The 16,715-nt window shown below is 41.0% G+C and overlaps 1 protein-coding gene across 7 annotated transcripts in view; it reads left to right on the forward strand.

The window, feature by feature from the left end:
* ARMC9 (armadillo repeat containing 9) overlaps window positions 1–16,715 on the forward strand; it is a 60,256-nt gene that overhangs the window by 37,433 nt on the left and 6,108 nt on the right. For 3 of the 7 annotated variants that reach the window (XM_069024527.1, XM_069024531.1, XM_069024528.1), the window contains 5 exons: window positions 2,665–2,742; window positions 3,410–3,514; window positions 4,635–4,750; window positions 9,801–9,925; window positions 13,535–13,664. In XM_069024527.1, the coding sequence (XP_068880628.1) occupies window positions 2,665–2,742; window positions 3,410–3,514; window positions 4,635–4,750; window positions 9,801–9,925; window positions 13,535–13,664 (554 nt within the window). Of the gene's footprint in view, window positions 1–2,664; window positions 2,743–3,409; window positions 3,515–4,634; window positions 4,755–9,800; window positions 9,926–13,534; window positions 13,665–16,715 lie in introns of those variants that run through there. The other 4 variants (XR_011152776.1, XR_011152777.1, XM_069024529.1 and 1 more) reach the window with 2 other exon arrangements.

Genomic DNA, 16,715 nt, shown 5'->3' on the forward strand with positions numbered 1-16,715 from the left:
CCAAGTCTAAAATTTGTCCTGTTACTGCAGCCTGAGAGAGTGCATTTTCTAGTGCACGTTGAACTTTTGATGTTTTGAGAGCAGATAAAAATGCAAATATCCTGACTGTAACAGGTGTGGTGTGCTCTCAGTTGCTATGGGGTGCAGCTCCTTGCAGGATCCAGCCTTTTCCTGGCAGTGTCCAGGGAAGCTTTGCACTGGTTGCATTATTTATCCAGTTGTTGTGTTGTGTATACCTTTGTCTTGTGGCACAATAGGTGGTGAACTAATCATCCCTTTGCCTAAAATTAGAGCTATGTGAAAATTCTAAGTTTAGCACTACAAAGAAGTTTTATTTAATGATCAGCTCTCCCCTTTTTATTCTAAGGGAATACAGTCAACTATTTTTTCTAATAAGATTAGATTATTGTAATTGTTTCACTTCCTGCAGTCTTGAAGTCAGTTTTTGGTAACCTTTCCACTCCTCCAACCCAAAATCAATGCTTGTGGTGCAGGATGGGCTTCCTGGAGATTAACCATTAAAACTTATGTTTGCTTAAAGTGGTACTTTAACACCTTTTAACTAATGTTTCAAGGCTTCAAGTGTCTTGGGTGTATGGTGAGAATCCAGGGTGATAATACTTTTACTTGAATTTCAGTATACTTTTTTAAAGGATAGTGTGTTTGGTTAGGAAAACACATAGATAAGGAACTCCTTCCTGAAAGGTGTGGCACTGAATTGCATGATAATGTTGAACACTTCCATCACTTTACCTGTTCCTGGGAATGAAAGGAAGGTGAATTCTGTCCAGTCCTACCCCCTAGATATGTTGCTGCTGCTCACCATCAAAGACAAGGCTCTAGGTCAAATAATTTTGAAATGCATCTTTGCCACTGGGCCATCATGTGATTAAAATGGACTTCTGGCATTTCTTATTATTTGACTCAAAAAATAACAGTAGGCTTTGAAACAGAGAACTGTCCAATTCCAGTTTTTCATTAGCTTCGCCATTATATTAGAAAGAAAAGCCAAGTTTGAAACTGTTTTTAGTGTAACGTTAATTGCAACACATTCTGAATCCTTATTGCTGCTGGGAACTGTAATTCTGTTCTCCTACAGGGACATCTGGTTTCTTAGTCCCTCAGTTTAGAAAATACAGTTTACAAATATCAGGGCCGTAATGCATAATATTGTTACTTTGATAAATAAACAAAGATTTGTTGACTCACTACCTCAATGCTTGGAACCCTTTTGTATTTTGGAATTGCAGTGAGGTATTGTTCTCAATGGTGTTCTGTGATAACATCTGATGTTGTGATCATTTCCAAAACAGAAAGTTTTGGAAAATTTTATCAAAAGTCTTGCTTTTATGTAACTTTTAAACTACTACAGACTGAATGCATTTCAGGATATGCCCAGATATTGCCAGTTTTGCCAATTTAGTGACATGCTTTCAGACTGCTTGCTGGTGTTAGAATTTGTTGCTCAATACGTTTATTTATACCTTTATAACTTAAGAAACAACAAAAAGACACTCTCATGCAGCCTCAGTTTGCAGGTTTGCTCAAGATTTTATTGTTTACCAGAGCATGTAAATGTTCCCAGTGCTGTTACTTTCATGGTTTTTTTTTTGCTTTTATCTGTGTTTAATTTAGAGTTGATGAATTCTCTCCTGGCTTTGAGCAGATCTTGTGGTAATGACTACTTTCTCCTAAACACTGTGGCCAAGAGGCAGTTGAGCCTGTTAGAGGAAAATTCTGGAATTTCCAAGGGCATCTTACATTCAGAAATTTAAGATTCTGTACTGTGTGACTCTGGAGCATATAACCATCTGAAAAATGCCTCTGTGTGTACTGTTATTCAGAAATAAATTGGCTTTTGTGTTTGTCTGGTGAGCTTTAAATTAACTAGTGTAGAGCTTAGGATCCACTGGCTCCTGGAGTACATACCCAGCCTTGAGATGTCAACCTTCTGGGGTGTGTTGACACCCACAGTCACAGTGTGTGTTTCCTGGTGCTCAGTATTCTCTTGACTGCTCTGTTAAATACTAACTTAATTTATCTTCAGTATTTGATCTTTGCGTTTGCTTTTTATTTGACTTGGACCATCTTGAAAAGCTGCTTGTAAAAGTGAATATGTGATATTGTAGCTCTGATTTAAAAGTTTAGTTACAAGCTGGAGCTGTGTGCGGTGACTGTACAGTGACGATTTATCAGACACCCTCTGATCCGCTGTCACTCAGCACCTGGCAATAAAATCTGAGAGCTGTGGTGTGAAAATACACTTCAGCCACAGAGTACATCAAAGGAAAGAGCTTAATCACAGGGCTTCAAGCCATTACATTACAGGGCTTTGCTGCCAACATCTGCTGCAGCCTGGGAGCAGTGGGGAACAGGGCACCTATTGTGTTATTTCAGCACTGGAGTGATGGCACATCGGGAAAAGTCCTTATTTTGTACAAGGAGACAGATGAGGGACACTTTCAGGCTCAGTTACCTGGTAGCAAGTAATGTCAGGGAGCAGGGTTGGCTACATTAACAAATCATGTAAAAAAAATCCCACCAGACCTATTTATGGAGCTCATCTTTGCAACTTTGTCTGCCCCCCCATCAAAATACAGTATATTGTGGACTTTGGAGTGTGGTTTCTTGGTGGTGAGGGGGTTTATTTTTTGCTTGATACAGGTGATCATTGCCCAGTCTACAAGTGTTCATCCTTTTGCCATTATCTGGGTTGTTTTTCACACATACCCTGCTTTCCAGGTAATTAAGAGCTGATTGTGACTATTTAAAACTGAGTCTAAATCTTACTACAGTGAAACTGCTTTTCATTTTCCTTGTGCTCTGGAGTTCATCAGAGTCCAGTGGCCATTGTTTTTAATGGAGTTTATGCCAGGCTCTCTACATAACTTTACAATATACCTTTTTAGAATGATTCCTTTACTTTTTCTCATTTACTGTTTTTGACAGTCATTTGCATTTACTGTCACAACCTGTTTCAAAAGCAAAGAATGTTTTCTTCATCTGTAGTGGGTCTGTCTTAGGATATCTTGTGCAGGACAGAAGAGTATTCTTTTTAGTAGCAAAACACAAGCAAAAATACTGTCTTGTTCTTGTACGACTGGTTTTGGTTTTGCTGGAGGAATCCCTTAAACTTCAAGATTTCCTGGCTTTTTGATCTGTAGAAGCTGCAGAGCTTCCATGAAAGATGAATCACCCATAGTTATTCTAGAAATAGGCACAGGAGAGTGAACTCTTGGTAGTTTTTACTTGGTTACATTTGAGGTTTGTGGAATAAAATGAACAGAGGATTGTTGCCTTGTTGTGTGATATTTTTATCCTGAAATATTGATTCCAATCTTTTTGTACCAGCCTCATATTACCAGCTTTAAAGCTTCCTTGCACACCTGAGTTTCTTGTTGCCCTGCAGGAGGACCCTGACATCCTGGAGCCTGATCTGGACAAAGATGAGGTTTTGCTGCCTCAGCTGGGGGAGCTTTCAGGAGAGAAGCTGCTAACAACCGAGTACTTGGGAGTGAGTACCACTCCTTAGAATCTTGAAACAAATTAATTTCCTGGGTTAAGTGTTTCACTTCGGTAGTTTCACCACTTTCTTCAATTTGTTGCTTGAAGAGGCAGGTGCTACCTGCAGAGCAGTCTGAATCTTTCACAGTCTGTGTATGAGCTGCTGCTCAGGAGAAGCAGAGGCAGTGTGAGAAGGGAGCGGTCAGGCTGTGGCTTAATAATCAGCTACAGGCAGCCTTAGGGTTCTAGTGCTACACCAGTGACTCTGTGAGCACACAAAGCAAAGTGCTGAGCAGGTTAATACTGGAACATTCTGCTGGTCTGAAATTATTTTAGAAAAAAGAAAAGTTGAAAAGTCAACTGCTCCTGCAGGCGTTGTGCCGGATCAAGTATTGTCTGTCTTACTTCAAGCAGCAAAAAGCTATTGAGTAAAAAAGCATAAAGTTTGTATGAATGCCATTTAGTGTGCTGTGACTAATTTGAGATATTCAGAGGGCTGGAGCACCTCTCCTGTAAAAACAGGCTTAGAGAGTTGGGTTATGCAGCCTGGAGAAGAGAAGGCTCCAGGGAGACCTTATTGTGTGCTTTGAGTCCTAAAAGGGGCTACAAGAAAGCTGGAGAGGAGCTTTTTCACTGGAGCATGTATTGATAGGACAAGGAGGAATGGCTTCAAACTGAAGGAGAGTAGGTTAGATTAGATATAAGGAAAAAATTCTTCCCTGTGAGGGTGATGAGACACTGGCACTGGTTGCCCAGAGAAGCTGTGGCTGCCCCAATGTTTGAGGCCAGATTGGATGAGACTTTGAGCAACCTGATGAAGTGGAAGGTGGCCCTGCCCATGGCAGGAGGGTTGGAACTGGGTGGTCTTTAAGAACTTTTCCAACCCAACCCATTCTGTTGTAAATGTGACTTATGCCTTCTGGATTCAAGAGTCCAGAATCCTGATGATGAAAAAGTGATGTGAGAGAAGATGTCATGAAAGAGCCTACAGTGATTCCAGTCAGTTTTATCCAGTGACACCAGAATGCAATTTAGTTTCTGCTGCAATGTTTCGATAGAATTTTCTCTATGGCTTCAGATTCTTGTTTTTCCACTGCATTATTCTTTTTTCTTCGTTTCCTGTGTATCAGATAATGACTCACACTCCAAAAACTAAGAAGAAGCAATTTGCTGGTGTCCATCAGAGTACAGATGAGCCTGTCCAGAGACCTGTGACACCAGGTTATCACAGAGCTGCATATCTAATGTAAGTCCAAACAAATGAGACCAAGTTGGATTTTTTAAGCTCTTTTAAAAAGCATAACAACAACAAAGAAAAGAAACCCACAACAGGGCCTAACAACTAAACCTTCCCTACCTAAAAGTGCATTGCCATTGTCATTCATTATGGATAATTTCAAAAAAAGAAGTGGAATATTGCAGGCAGAGAAAGGTCCATTGGCTGAGGTCACATACGTGAAGTAGTTGAATAAATATTTACTGATCAGGTTGATTTAAATTTGCATTATATCCCACATGTTCTTGCATCTTCATGTATATATTCCATTGGAAAGTTGCACAAAGCATCCACAATGCTCCACTTCACAAGCAACAAAGGATATTACTCTGGGGAGGTTTGTTAGCCACCCATAAGAGGACAGATGAAAAAGAAAATGGGAAAGATAAAAATCTTGTTGTGTTGGGTTTTCCTGCTTTGGAAGAAACACATCTTCCATCAGAAGCGTGTGTGACACTTTGCTCTTGGTGTGATTTGGGTCAGAGTAGAAGGCATATTATAAATGGAATAAAGGAGTCTTACAGTGTAGAGCTCCTTGAATATTCTCTGCCTTCTGTTAGAGCAAGTATATCTTAATTTCTGAGATGAGATTTGTCCTGTTCACTGTCCTGACTGAGGAAGTAAAATACCAATGAGATCCCAAATTTAAATGATTCTTTTACTTTCAGTTGCACAGTTTTGGATTTGATCAAGTCTGGGTAGCTATGATACAGGCATGTTTATTGTGAGGATTTAATGTTTTCATTTCTGTGGATACTTAATCTGAGAGACCACAAGACTAACAAAGTATGATAATAGTACTCAAAACTCACAGGGTTGGTATAGGCAAGTATGTTAAAATGAATGGGCAACCTGAAACACAACAGTGTAGTGAAATTACAGGTGGTTCTTCGAACACATCAGTCCTGAAGATTGTCTCATGTCATCCCCTGCCACTCTTTGCTTTCCTGTTCATATTTTCTATTTCTTAACATATATTTCTTCCTCATTTTAGTGTGGAAAATGGGTACAGAAGACAGTGAGAACTGATTTGGGCTGTAGTTGCACAGGTGTAGTTGACTCTGAGTGAAGTCTGTTGTTTTGGACAAGGAATGGTCGCAGCTTTATCTTGCCTCCCACTGTCCCATGCTGGCATTAGCATTCCTACAAGCAAGTGACCCGACTGGGAGCCCTCCTGAGTCATCCAAACACACCTTTTTGGCAGGTGTACCATTCATATGGGATTATACATATCACATTACCAGGGTGTTAGAACAGACAAGTGTAACATATCTGGGCATGGACAAAGCCCCAGAAGACATTTATTTTTTAAAAAAGCAAGATGAAGGAAACACACACTTGCAAAGCAGAAGAATTTTTGGCTATTCCAGGGCAGAATTTGCCTTGCAATCTTAATTCTTCTTCTGAGTACTGGCCTGAATGAAATGGCATTTGTTTGAACATGGCACCTACTTTGTCTGCCAGAATGTAGATTTGGAGTTCTGACTTTGTGTCCTTTCTTACAGTGGCCAACTTTTTGCACCATCATAACATCCACACTTTTTGCAAGATCTCTCCCTATATATATTAAATGTGTGTTTGTGTGTCAGAAGAAAGCAGCAACTAATTAATATATTAGCTCTTATTAGTAAAATAGTGATTATCTAATCATTTTCATGCAGTTCTCTAAAAGAACTGCAGGCCTTAAAAATCTAGACTGGCTAATGTATGACTAAATATACATTACCACTTTACTGTGGGGTCAGTGTTAGAATTCAAGGTCCCACTTCACCTGCACAGTATTTTACCCATGGTGGGCTTGTAGAGCTGTACTGGTTGTGTGGAATTGGCTGTTAGGGCAGTATTATGGTCTGTTTTTTAAAGTTATTAGAAATGCCTCTGCCCCAATTAAGTTGCTAAAGAGACCATATGCCAAAGTCAATAGTATGGATTTTATTTCATAGTAAATATGAGAGAAAGAGACAGAAAAAGGAAGAGAAAGAAATAGAAAAGAGGTGGGAGTACAGAAAGAGAGTGACAGAGACAGATTAAAAAAAATATCACCACTCCGTGGATCCCAAGGACGTTCTGTTGATCCTCTCCAGCTCTGGTCTTCTGGGTGGTGAGGGTCCCCTGAAAAGCACAGAATCCAATAGATTAATACAGGCTCAGGCCAGGTGGGAATGCCCAGATACCTCCCCCCAGGTGTGGGGGCAGTTTGACACAGTCTCTAGCAGCAGACTCTAGGTCTGCTGCATCACTTTGCATCACGTGCAGTGCTGTGCTGCAAGGCCTCAGGAATGAGTCTGGGGAGCACTTTGGGGGGTCTTTGATGGATTATGACACCCCCCCAGCTGCCTTCCACATCAGTGTCCCGTGGATGTGGCCTGTGGGGTTGGGGGTTTCACAGCTGGGCCAGTTTGTGTAAGGGAGGATGGGTGTTCACTGCCTCTGACCAGAGGTTACACCACAAACTCAAAACCTCCTCCTCCCTCCTCGGTTGTGGGGGAGTCTGTGTAAACCTGGCCTCTGAGGTCTGTGGTCTCCCCCACCCCAAACCCAGGCAGGGATGATTCTCTGCTGTGTTTGGCTTTCTTGTGGATGCATTTGTTTCCCTCAGCCTTGTTTGCTTCTCCCTAGACCGGAGACAATTGAACAATAGTGTCCCCTTTATCTTATCTAGGTGGCTTAGCTCACAGCCCAAAGTTCCAGTCAAGCATCTTCAAGGAGGGGTGGGCTTCTGTGGTAGTAGCTTCTTTATACAGTTTTTACCACAGTGGGCAAAACTTCTTCCTTCTTCCTGAACCATTTCAGTCCCTGACAGGCAGCCTTGCAGCCTATTTAGAAAGTATATTTTCAGGAATAAATTGTCATTACCACTGGGGTGTCTAAGCATTACATTCTTGCTTTATAAGTGGAGAGAAAACCAAGCTTGTGAAAATGAAGTGACTTTCCTATGGGAAGTAAAAAAATGGTGTTAAACCTGTGGGAGTGGTACTGCAACTGCAATTCTTGCATCAGAAATAATCTCTGGAAGCAATTGCTGCCTCTCTTTAGCACCATCTACCCAGGCAGGGTGTTTGCTTAAGTGTCCTGGGATCCCGGAGTGACGCGCGTCTCGTATTTTGGCACAACTTGAATCTTCTCAGTTGTGCAGCTTGTGCCCTCTACAAGTTGGCTTCACGTCACTGCTGGATACAAATTAAAAACACATTTCCATCATGCTGGTTCTGGTAGCTCTTGGTCTAAGAGAAGTGTTAGTTTGATGGTGTGAAGGAACCTTTACAGATTGCCTTGCTATGCAAACTACAGAGGAGAAATGTAAACAGCAGAAATCTAACACTGTGAAAATATGTGAAAATTAATTTCCCTCCTGCTCTGCCCAAGTGGTAGAAATAATATAAATGTTTGGTGCTCCCATGTTTTAAGCAGGAAAGAAGCGATACCACCCTGAATGAGAAGTTTGTCCTTTGTATCTAACTAATTTGTGTGCAGGAAACTGCAGTGAGTAGATGAAGACATTCTTAAACTACATTTTGCAGCAGAAAAGGACAAGCTTTGATGGCTTTTATGCTGTTCTAATTTTAGTACAAAATCATTTACTAAATAAGGAAATACTCGCTTGGAAATTATTGCAAGAGGAAGACAATAAAAGCTTAGCTAACTTAATTTGAAAGCAGTATCTGAACTGGATGTATTCCATACTTTAAATAATTCAAGTGGCTTGTATCACATGAAATGTCATGAAAAATGTTAGACATTTTTGCCCTGGATACAGCTTGTTTATGGGATACAGTCCGGGACAGTTCATCTGAATTATCTGAAGTCTTGTATTCAGCAGAGTGGTTAAACTATATAAAAATTTTTGTAAATGCTTCCATTCAAAATTGAAGTGAATATAACTTGTTTGAAGTTCTTCATGTGAGACTCAATGTAATATATTCCATTTAAAAACATGAAAGAGGAAGCAGTTGATGAGATACTGTAACATATCTCTTTGAGTTGTTGGTTCATACCTCCAAAAGGAGGGGGGGTGTGGAGATCTCTAGTGCTGAATAGAAGTATTCACACAGAAAATTAATGCAGAATAGCCACTGCACATGTAGCAGCCATTCCATGCTAATTTTTGTATGACTTCCCAGTGCAGACAAGGCTCTAGTTACTTCAGATGAATTGTCATGGGATCCCTGTATGGACAAGCTCTTGCTGTATGGAGCTGAGAGAGTCAGGAAATACTGGAAAGCTGCCTTCTTTTTTTCATTTTTCCCTCCTTCTTTAAAGACTCACTGGTTGAGATCACTCGGGGGGGCCTAAACTACTTAATATTCTGCTAGCTATTTCCTTAGAAACTGATTTAGCTGTGAAATCATTAACTGCCTCCTTGGACTGCATCCTTTTTACTAGAAGTATAGTTTAGTTACCTTAACCTGATATTGGGCAGGGAAACTTTCCAGATCTGCCAACTTCTTTTCACCCACTTTTCACACCCCTCTCACTTCTGCTGTGTTTTATTGCTTACTACTAAGCAATTGTGTCCCTGCCCTGTTCTTCAACTGCTTCAGTCTCCTATTGATCCACTTCACTTGTGAAATCAAGAGTTCTATTTGTTGCCTACTTTGTTTAAATTTGTGTTGCATATTGCTCTTTAAAGTGAAATCCTTGTAATGTTCAGAAGCAAATTTTAAATCCTTGGACAAGCTAAGTATTGAAGACCTCGCAGGCCCATTTTTACAGTCTTTTTGTTTAAGTTTCATGGTGGTATTTTGGGTCTTCAGACTGCAGGGAGTTATGGTTTCCTTTCCTTGGTTCTTTTATTGCAGTAGGAAAAAATGTTAATTTCAAATAGGTCTGATGTCAGCTGGTTTGGGGGAGCTACAGTCAAGCAGTTAAATTATGTCCTTAGTACTGGTTTCCAATGTGAAATATAAAATAAATTCAATGTGTACTATCTCATTACAGGCAATTAGAAGAAATTAGAATTTACTCTGATGCAACTTTTTATACTGTAAGCATTCACCCTGCATTCTCCTTTCTCCTCCAGGCAAAAAGCCAGTACTAATTCTTGTCACAATAGGGATGAGAAGCTGCAGTCTCCACCGAGTGGTCCTTCTTCTGTTTGTGGTGGGAGCCAGTCCAGCATTTCTGACCTCTGCATTTCCCCTTCATGTAAGGATGGTCTGTGGATGCTGTTCTTAGTTGCTGATGTCTTCCTTGACTGGGGCAGGTGTTGGGGGCCCGGATTTTGTGTTGTAGACTGGGGATTTTTTAAGTGCAGTGTGGAAATGGCCCTCTGTTTATAGAGCCCAGGTCAGTCTGCAGGACCTTGGGGCACATGGCAGACTTTGGCTTGAGCTGAAGGAATGGCCACAGAAGGTAACATGTGGCCAGCAGACACCAATGGTCTCACTTGCCTTGCTCCGTCTTGCTTCCTGTGGAAGTGCCAAGGATCAAACCCAGGGCTTCCGATGTGTGAAGGATACTCTGCAATGTCCCCTGCCCAGGCAAGGAGCTGCAGCCAGAGACAGTGCACTTCCCAACAGGCAAAGCCCCTTGCTTGATCAAATATACCCTTGTTTGGATCTAAATGAATCACTGTCTGCTGGCACCTGCAGGCTCTGTTGGCTGTATCTCTGTGGTAGAGCTGAAAGCAGCTGCAGTTATCTGCTGAGATTTGCAACTGCATTCAGACCATCCAGGGCTGTGGAGGATGGGCAGCCCGGTGCTGTGTGGCTGCATTGTGGGTGATGCTGCTAAAGATTCTGCCCTTGCAGCTTCAGCTGAAATTAATGCAAACTCAGCTGGGCCCGAGAGCTCGGAAACATGTGATGGAATTTGAAAGGTTACAGCCTTCTGAAATACTTGATTGCTGAACTTCTGATATCCACAAGATCGTGGAACTTTGGATGTGGGAGTTTGAATCTTCCTGCAGGGATTCATTAACATTTCCAATTACGGTTCTAAGGCAAAATGTTCAGCAGTCTTAGATAAAGGATCTTGCAGCATATCCGGGACAGAATTATTAATAAGTTCAGGCAAAGTGTGCCTTTTCTTTTCTGAAAAATATGCTTTGAAGCAGTAAAGGAATAGCATACTTTTTACTTTCTCTTCTACTTTTTTGAATTTCCTAAAGGAAATGAAAAGGATTCTGAGAAAAGTAACCGAGGTCTTGCAGACAGGAATTCGCTTGCGTAAGGCCCAGAACTGATAAATGTAACATTCTGAAGGAGAGAAGCCGTGGGATAGGAGCAGGAGAAGCTCCTGTCCAGGATGGGCACTTGGGTTCTTGCTATTGTGTAGCAATGAGAGCTGCTGTTCTCAGCCTCGCTGTGCACTGTAACACCTTGACTACAGCTCAGGGGGTTTGGCTGGCCAAGGGCAACAACTCACACCAGCAAAGGTTGCAAACCAAGCAAAAGCATACTGACTTGGCAGTTTTCCTGTAGAGAGGGAAAAAAGAACGGATTTTTACATAGCCATGCTTTGTAAAGGAAATCAAGCCAAGCACGTATCAAAGGTGTTCCTATTTGGTGTTTTCAAGTGTAATTGGATGCAATTTCTAAGGCGTTCTGCAGCCATCCAAAGCCCAAGTGAACCAAATTTTTATATCTTTCCAGTGAGATGCATAAACTCACTTCTGTCACTTTTGCTATGCTGCTGATGCTGTCTGATAGTTTGCTTTGTAGAGATTTGTGAAGAGGTTTAAACAGGCAGCCTGAGTCCGTCAGCAAAGTAAATGTTGTTAATTTTTGATGAATATTGATTTAAAGCCTTCATGCTGAAGAAATTTCTGCCAGCTTAAATGAGTTCCAGTTTCATTTTATCAGAACTTTGCTTGTAGCCTCTGTTTAAAAGTCTGTTAACTGCTTTCAGTCAAAATTATATAGCAGGTGGCTACTAATAAGACTACTAGATTATATTATTTTCCTTTAGAAAAATCTTTGAGGTCAGAATAGACAGCATATTGCAAGTTCATATGCATTATACATGTAAAAAGACAAATAATTTTTGTGTGTGAAGGAGGAAATTCTTCCTAGCATTAATCCAGTCTATAAAATAACACTGAGCTACTTGAAAGATGGCCTGAGGTTTGTTTCAGGCTTTTGCAAGTAGCTAGTGGCATATGTACTTGTCTTTCTTATCTTTTGGGATTTAGAAATAAGGTGGAGGAGGGAGAGGAGAGGAGAGGAGAGGAGAGGAGAGGAGAGGAGAGGAGAGGAGAGGAGAGGAGAGGAGAGGAGAGGAGAGGAGAGGAGAGGAGAGGAGAGGAGAGGAGAGGAGAGGAGAGGAGAGGAGAGGAGAGGAGAGGAGAGGAGAGGAGAGGAGAGGAGAGGAGAGGAGAGGAGAGGAGAGGAGAGGAGAGGAGAAGAGAGGAGAAGAGAGGAGAAGAGAGGAGAAGAGAGGAGAAGAGAGGAGAAGAGAGGAGAAGAGACTGCCCTGCTGGACCCCCTGGTTGTTATGTCAGTGACAGGACTTTTATTCAGCAGGATGATAATTGAGCTGGGTCTTTGAACATCTCCTCTTTTCCAAAAGGCAGTGGGGATTGTAATATTTAAATTGAAAAGGCTTTAATTTAAGGCAGTGGAAAATAAGCCCTTTCTCTTCTATTGCCTTGTAAGATACAGCAGGGAACAGAAATGTGTAAAAATAATGGTACTGCTTCTGGAGACTCTCATGATGCTCTGCCAAACATCTCTGCTGTGCAATAAATATGCTATTTAATGACTTCTGATTTTGGTCTGATGGTCATTCTGCAGTACCAGGAACCTGCTTATTTCAGAATATGTGTTTTCCAGTATCCCATGAGTACTTTGGGACTCAGTTTCATGGAGCCAAGTTGCGAAACAAACAGTAAGAGACAAAGAGTGAAAAAAAAGAGAATAAAAGCTGCATGTGAGCAATTAGCCTCGTCAAGGTCATATCTATCTCAAGGAGGCTAAGTTTAGCCTCTAGAAAACTTGATCCTCTTTTGTTTTCTAAAAATGAGCATAGTTCTTAATGTCTTCCTGGAAATATTTGGTTGTTCTTAAATTGGTCTGACTTTGTCTGGGTCCATCCTCTTCCCCTTTATCACTTTGGTTAAGAATTCTTGCACTCTTACTTTTTGTCTCCTGTGAGCAGAGATGAACCCTGGTCATCTTACTATGCTTATTATGCTGAATGCCAGACAGAACATGTGCTGGGCAGCGAAATGCCTGTCTGAGAGTGACCTGATCTGCATTCTTAACAGCATGAGAGAGCAAACAAGGACAGCAGCCTGTCCTGAGCATGGCAGGAATGGAGCTAGGGATTTTCCCTAAACTTTCATTGAACTTGCACATCTCAGTATCCTTGTGATTCTAAGCAAACTGAGTGTCCTTCACTTCCCTAATAGTGTAAGGCAGAAAGTGAGTCTGACAGAAGTGTAAAATGCTGCTTTTTGTGTGCAGTGGCCCTGTTACTGTGGATATGTACAGACAGCTGCAAGGGCTTGTGTTCCTGTGGCTTTAATGACATCTTGGACATAGCTCATGTGCGTTAACTGGGAGTCTACATGCTCCTATCCCACTGCAAGTGCAAAGTGTAGTCAGTTTTATTTTCCAACTGCAAGGGGCTGGAATTATCACAACTTGCAGTTGTTGTGCGCAGGTGATGAGCCATGATACACTCTGCCACATGAACTCAGTAGCCTGGCAAAACCTCACGGTTCCCTTCCTACAGCAGGAACTGTGACTTGATTGTATTTCTAATAAAACTGTGAAGAGACAACTCACTGAACCGTGTTTCTTTTTTAAACAGCAGTTGAAATGAAGCCATCTGAAGTATTCTCATCAGGCCACAGAATGGACCAACACATCCCAGCTGGTGATACTTTGTCTTCTCGATCTGCTGACTTCACTGAGGACAAAGTAAATGGTCAATCACATAGGTAAGATCTATCCAGAGGATACCTAAAATTGTGAGAGGAGTCTGACAGGATTTACCAGCTAATTCCATGCTGCTGTAAAGACAATCTGTGAAGTCATTTGATGTATGATGTAGTCTGGTCTGAGACAGCTGTAGTGCTGCTTGCCAAACAAAATACCCTTTGCTGTGCCAGAGGCAGCTGTTCAATTTCTAAGCATCTGGTTCAGAATGGGAGAAGTCTCAAGCAAGACATTATTAATGAACTTCACATGCATGCTCAATGCAGCCTTCTGAAAATAAAACTTCCTGATTGCTTCCTTAGATGACTCAACACTAGCCCATGAAAAATAATTTCTTAGTAAAGAAATAGGTAGGACTGTGGGAACAGCACAGGAATTAACGTGCAGAAGGAAGAAAAATGAAGCATTTAAGTGGGTTAAGAGTGTTTAAACATGCTGAGTTGCTAGCACTGCTGACCAGAGTCCCTCATTTATCCACTAGATAGGTGTAGCAAAGGAGGCAAAGTTATGAGATCACCCAGCAATGGGTTTCAACTCTTCCTTGAAATTATTCCTGTAAAATGAAAGGTCTTGCTCTCCTTCCTGCTCATACCTTGAGCCCACTGTGAAGCCTTTGTCATGTGTACAGCTGTGATGTTACATCTTGGATGAGAACTAGGAATTCATTAGCAATTGGACCAAAGTCTACCAAAGTTTTCAGGGCCTGCATGTGTCCCTCAGACATTAACAGCTTTTTCCTATAGCTAATTAGATTGGGCCAAGTTTTAAACAGTTAGTGTAGACAAATTTTAAAAGCAAATATGTTCCAGAACTAGAACACAGAATGGGTGGAGATGTGTTAAAGAAAAGGTTTTACCAGCTCTCTATGCACCTGATTTTTCAGAAGTGCTTGGTTATTTGTGTCAATTACAGCTCTAGCACTTCTGGAAGATTCTAAGCCTAGAACTTTGTTTCCTTCAGGCCTACAGATGCCAGTGTGTGGTTTTGGGGTTTTTTGGGGAGTTGGTGTGGCTTTGGTTGTCTGGTTGGGTTTTTTCCCCAGTTGTGCTGTTTCCATGGTGAGATCTGAGAAATTATACATTGCCAACAAATTATCACTGGTTTCAGCTGAAGTGCTTAGTAGTCATACCTCTGGCCCAGCATTACTGGTTTATTTCTGTTGTCTGTTGTAAGTAGCTAAGCACATAATAGAAATACAAATAGACCATAAAAATTTATGGCCAAATTGTTTGCTTTGTGGTGAGAGAGGGATATTATTTTTCAGGCTTTCCTTCCAAGAAGCAAGTCAAATTGGCAGCACCTTGTCCCCCCACCTTAGTGAGATGCTTTGATTCTCTACATAACCTATTATTAAAAGGTGTGTTCCCAGTAATTTTTAATACTTGTTGACAAATGTATGTCTGAATCTCAGGATGGATTTTATAGAAGTGAAGGCACAGGTGCATTATCCTGCAGAGGAAGATCATATCTTTTCATCATGTGTTTCCTCAGCATGCATGTAATAATTTGGATTTCCAAATGCAGCCTCGAGTTACGGATATGGGAATGCAGCCATTCACAAAGAGAGCACAGGGTTTTGTGTGTCAAGGGTCTTTTGTTAATATGTTGGTGTTGCAATAGCTAGACCTGCCTTTTCATTCTTTCACTCTTGGATGCAGACTATAATTTGTTTGCAAAACAAACAGGACTAATAAATCACTGCTTTGCTCATAGTTTTGTCCACTGTAAGAAATGTCTCCTTCCTGGAGGCAAAAACCTATTAGGCAAATACCAAGACCTTCCTGGAAGAGGTATGTATGAGAAAAGGAGGGCTGAGTTGGGCTGTGGAAGTGGTCACTTCTCTTTCCCCTCTTTATTAGTAGTATAAATTGGGAATTTAACTGCACAGAGATGAGTGAAATGATGCAAAATCCATCTGAGAGCAGAATGAGACCCTAGTGGTGACATTTCTGCTGCAGTTGTTTTATTTCCACAGGAACAAATGATTGTTCCAGCTGATGCAGGTCAGACTGGCAGCTGGTCTTGCCTTGATATTCCCTGTTGCATTTTGGTCATGTGAGAATATAGCCCTGTTGTGCTTTTTAGCCAATCAAGGTTGAATTTGTAACAGACTTCAGTCTACAATTGTGACTGACTGAAAAAGCAGGCTTTTTTGTATTGTGACTATGTCCAGTATCGTCATGATAAAAAAGAGCTTAAACTCTGCAGGACATTCTTATGTCTCTATTAGCCTTGCTTTTCTGATAATCTGGTAGAAATGGCCAAAAGTCCAAGTGTATTCTTGGAGAAAATGGTCTAATTCATCATTATATGTTCAAGTCCTCTCATCTCCTGGTTGATTACCTGAATCCCAGTCTGTGGTGCACTTTTTTATAGACAATTATTTCAGTTTTTCCAAGTTAACAGTTTTCTTTCTTCTCAATTGTGTGAGTTTGTTGTGGGTTTGGGTATTTTTGTTTGGTTGTTTTTTTGTTTTGTTTTTTCTTTGAGCACACCTTGTCATCAATGACTCCTTTACCAAATGCTGAAGAACGTTTCCCACACTAGAGTTTGCTTCTTCTTTCTTCAACTCATCAACTTTTAAAGAATAACAAATAGGAGTCTTAGGTGTTATCCTGAGGATTAGTTATTCTGTTGATCTTAACCTATTTATTGATGCAGTAAAAGATGAAGTGGTTCTGTGATACTTGGACACATGGGGAGCCAGATCTGCTCTGCATCCTCTCAGAAAAACAACTGGATTTTTTCAACTTTATAGTTTTTGCTACCAGCCTATTTCATATAATCCTTTCCTGAAGAGTTTGCACAGATGTGAACCATTTTGGGTGACCACTGTGTATCTCTTTCCTTGGTAAAGTGATGTGACTCTGGTTGCATTGCTTTGCTCTGTCACCAGTCTGGCTGCCGAGGTTACTGCCCTGAAACTGTGGAGATGGCTGAATGGCTATAAGAACACTTTTTTAGTGTATGGGAATACAAATCCAAGGTTTTGTTATCTATTGTTGAAGAAGGAAGAAAAAAACCTCTCAATTGTGGCTCAAAAACTGCCTTGA

This window comes from Aphelocoma coerulescens, chromosome 9 (assembly GCF_041296385.1).
Source record: "Aphelocoma coerulescens isolate FSJ_1873_10779 chromosome 9, UR_Acoe_1.0, whole genome shotgun sequence".
NCBI lineage: Eukaryota > Metazoa > Chordata > Aves > Passeriformes > Corvidae > Aphelocoma > Aphelocoma coerulescens.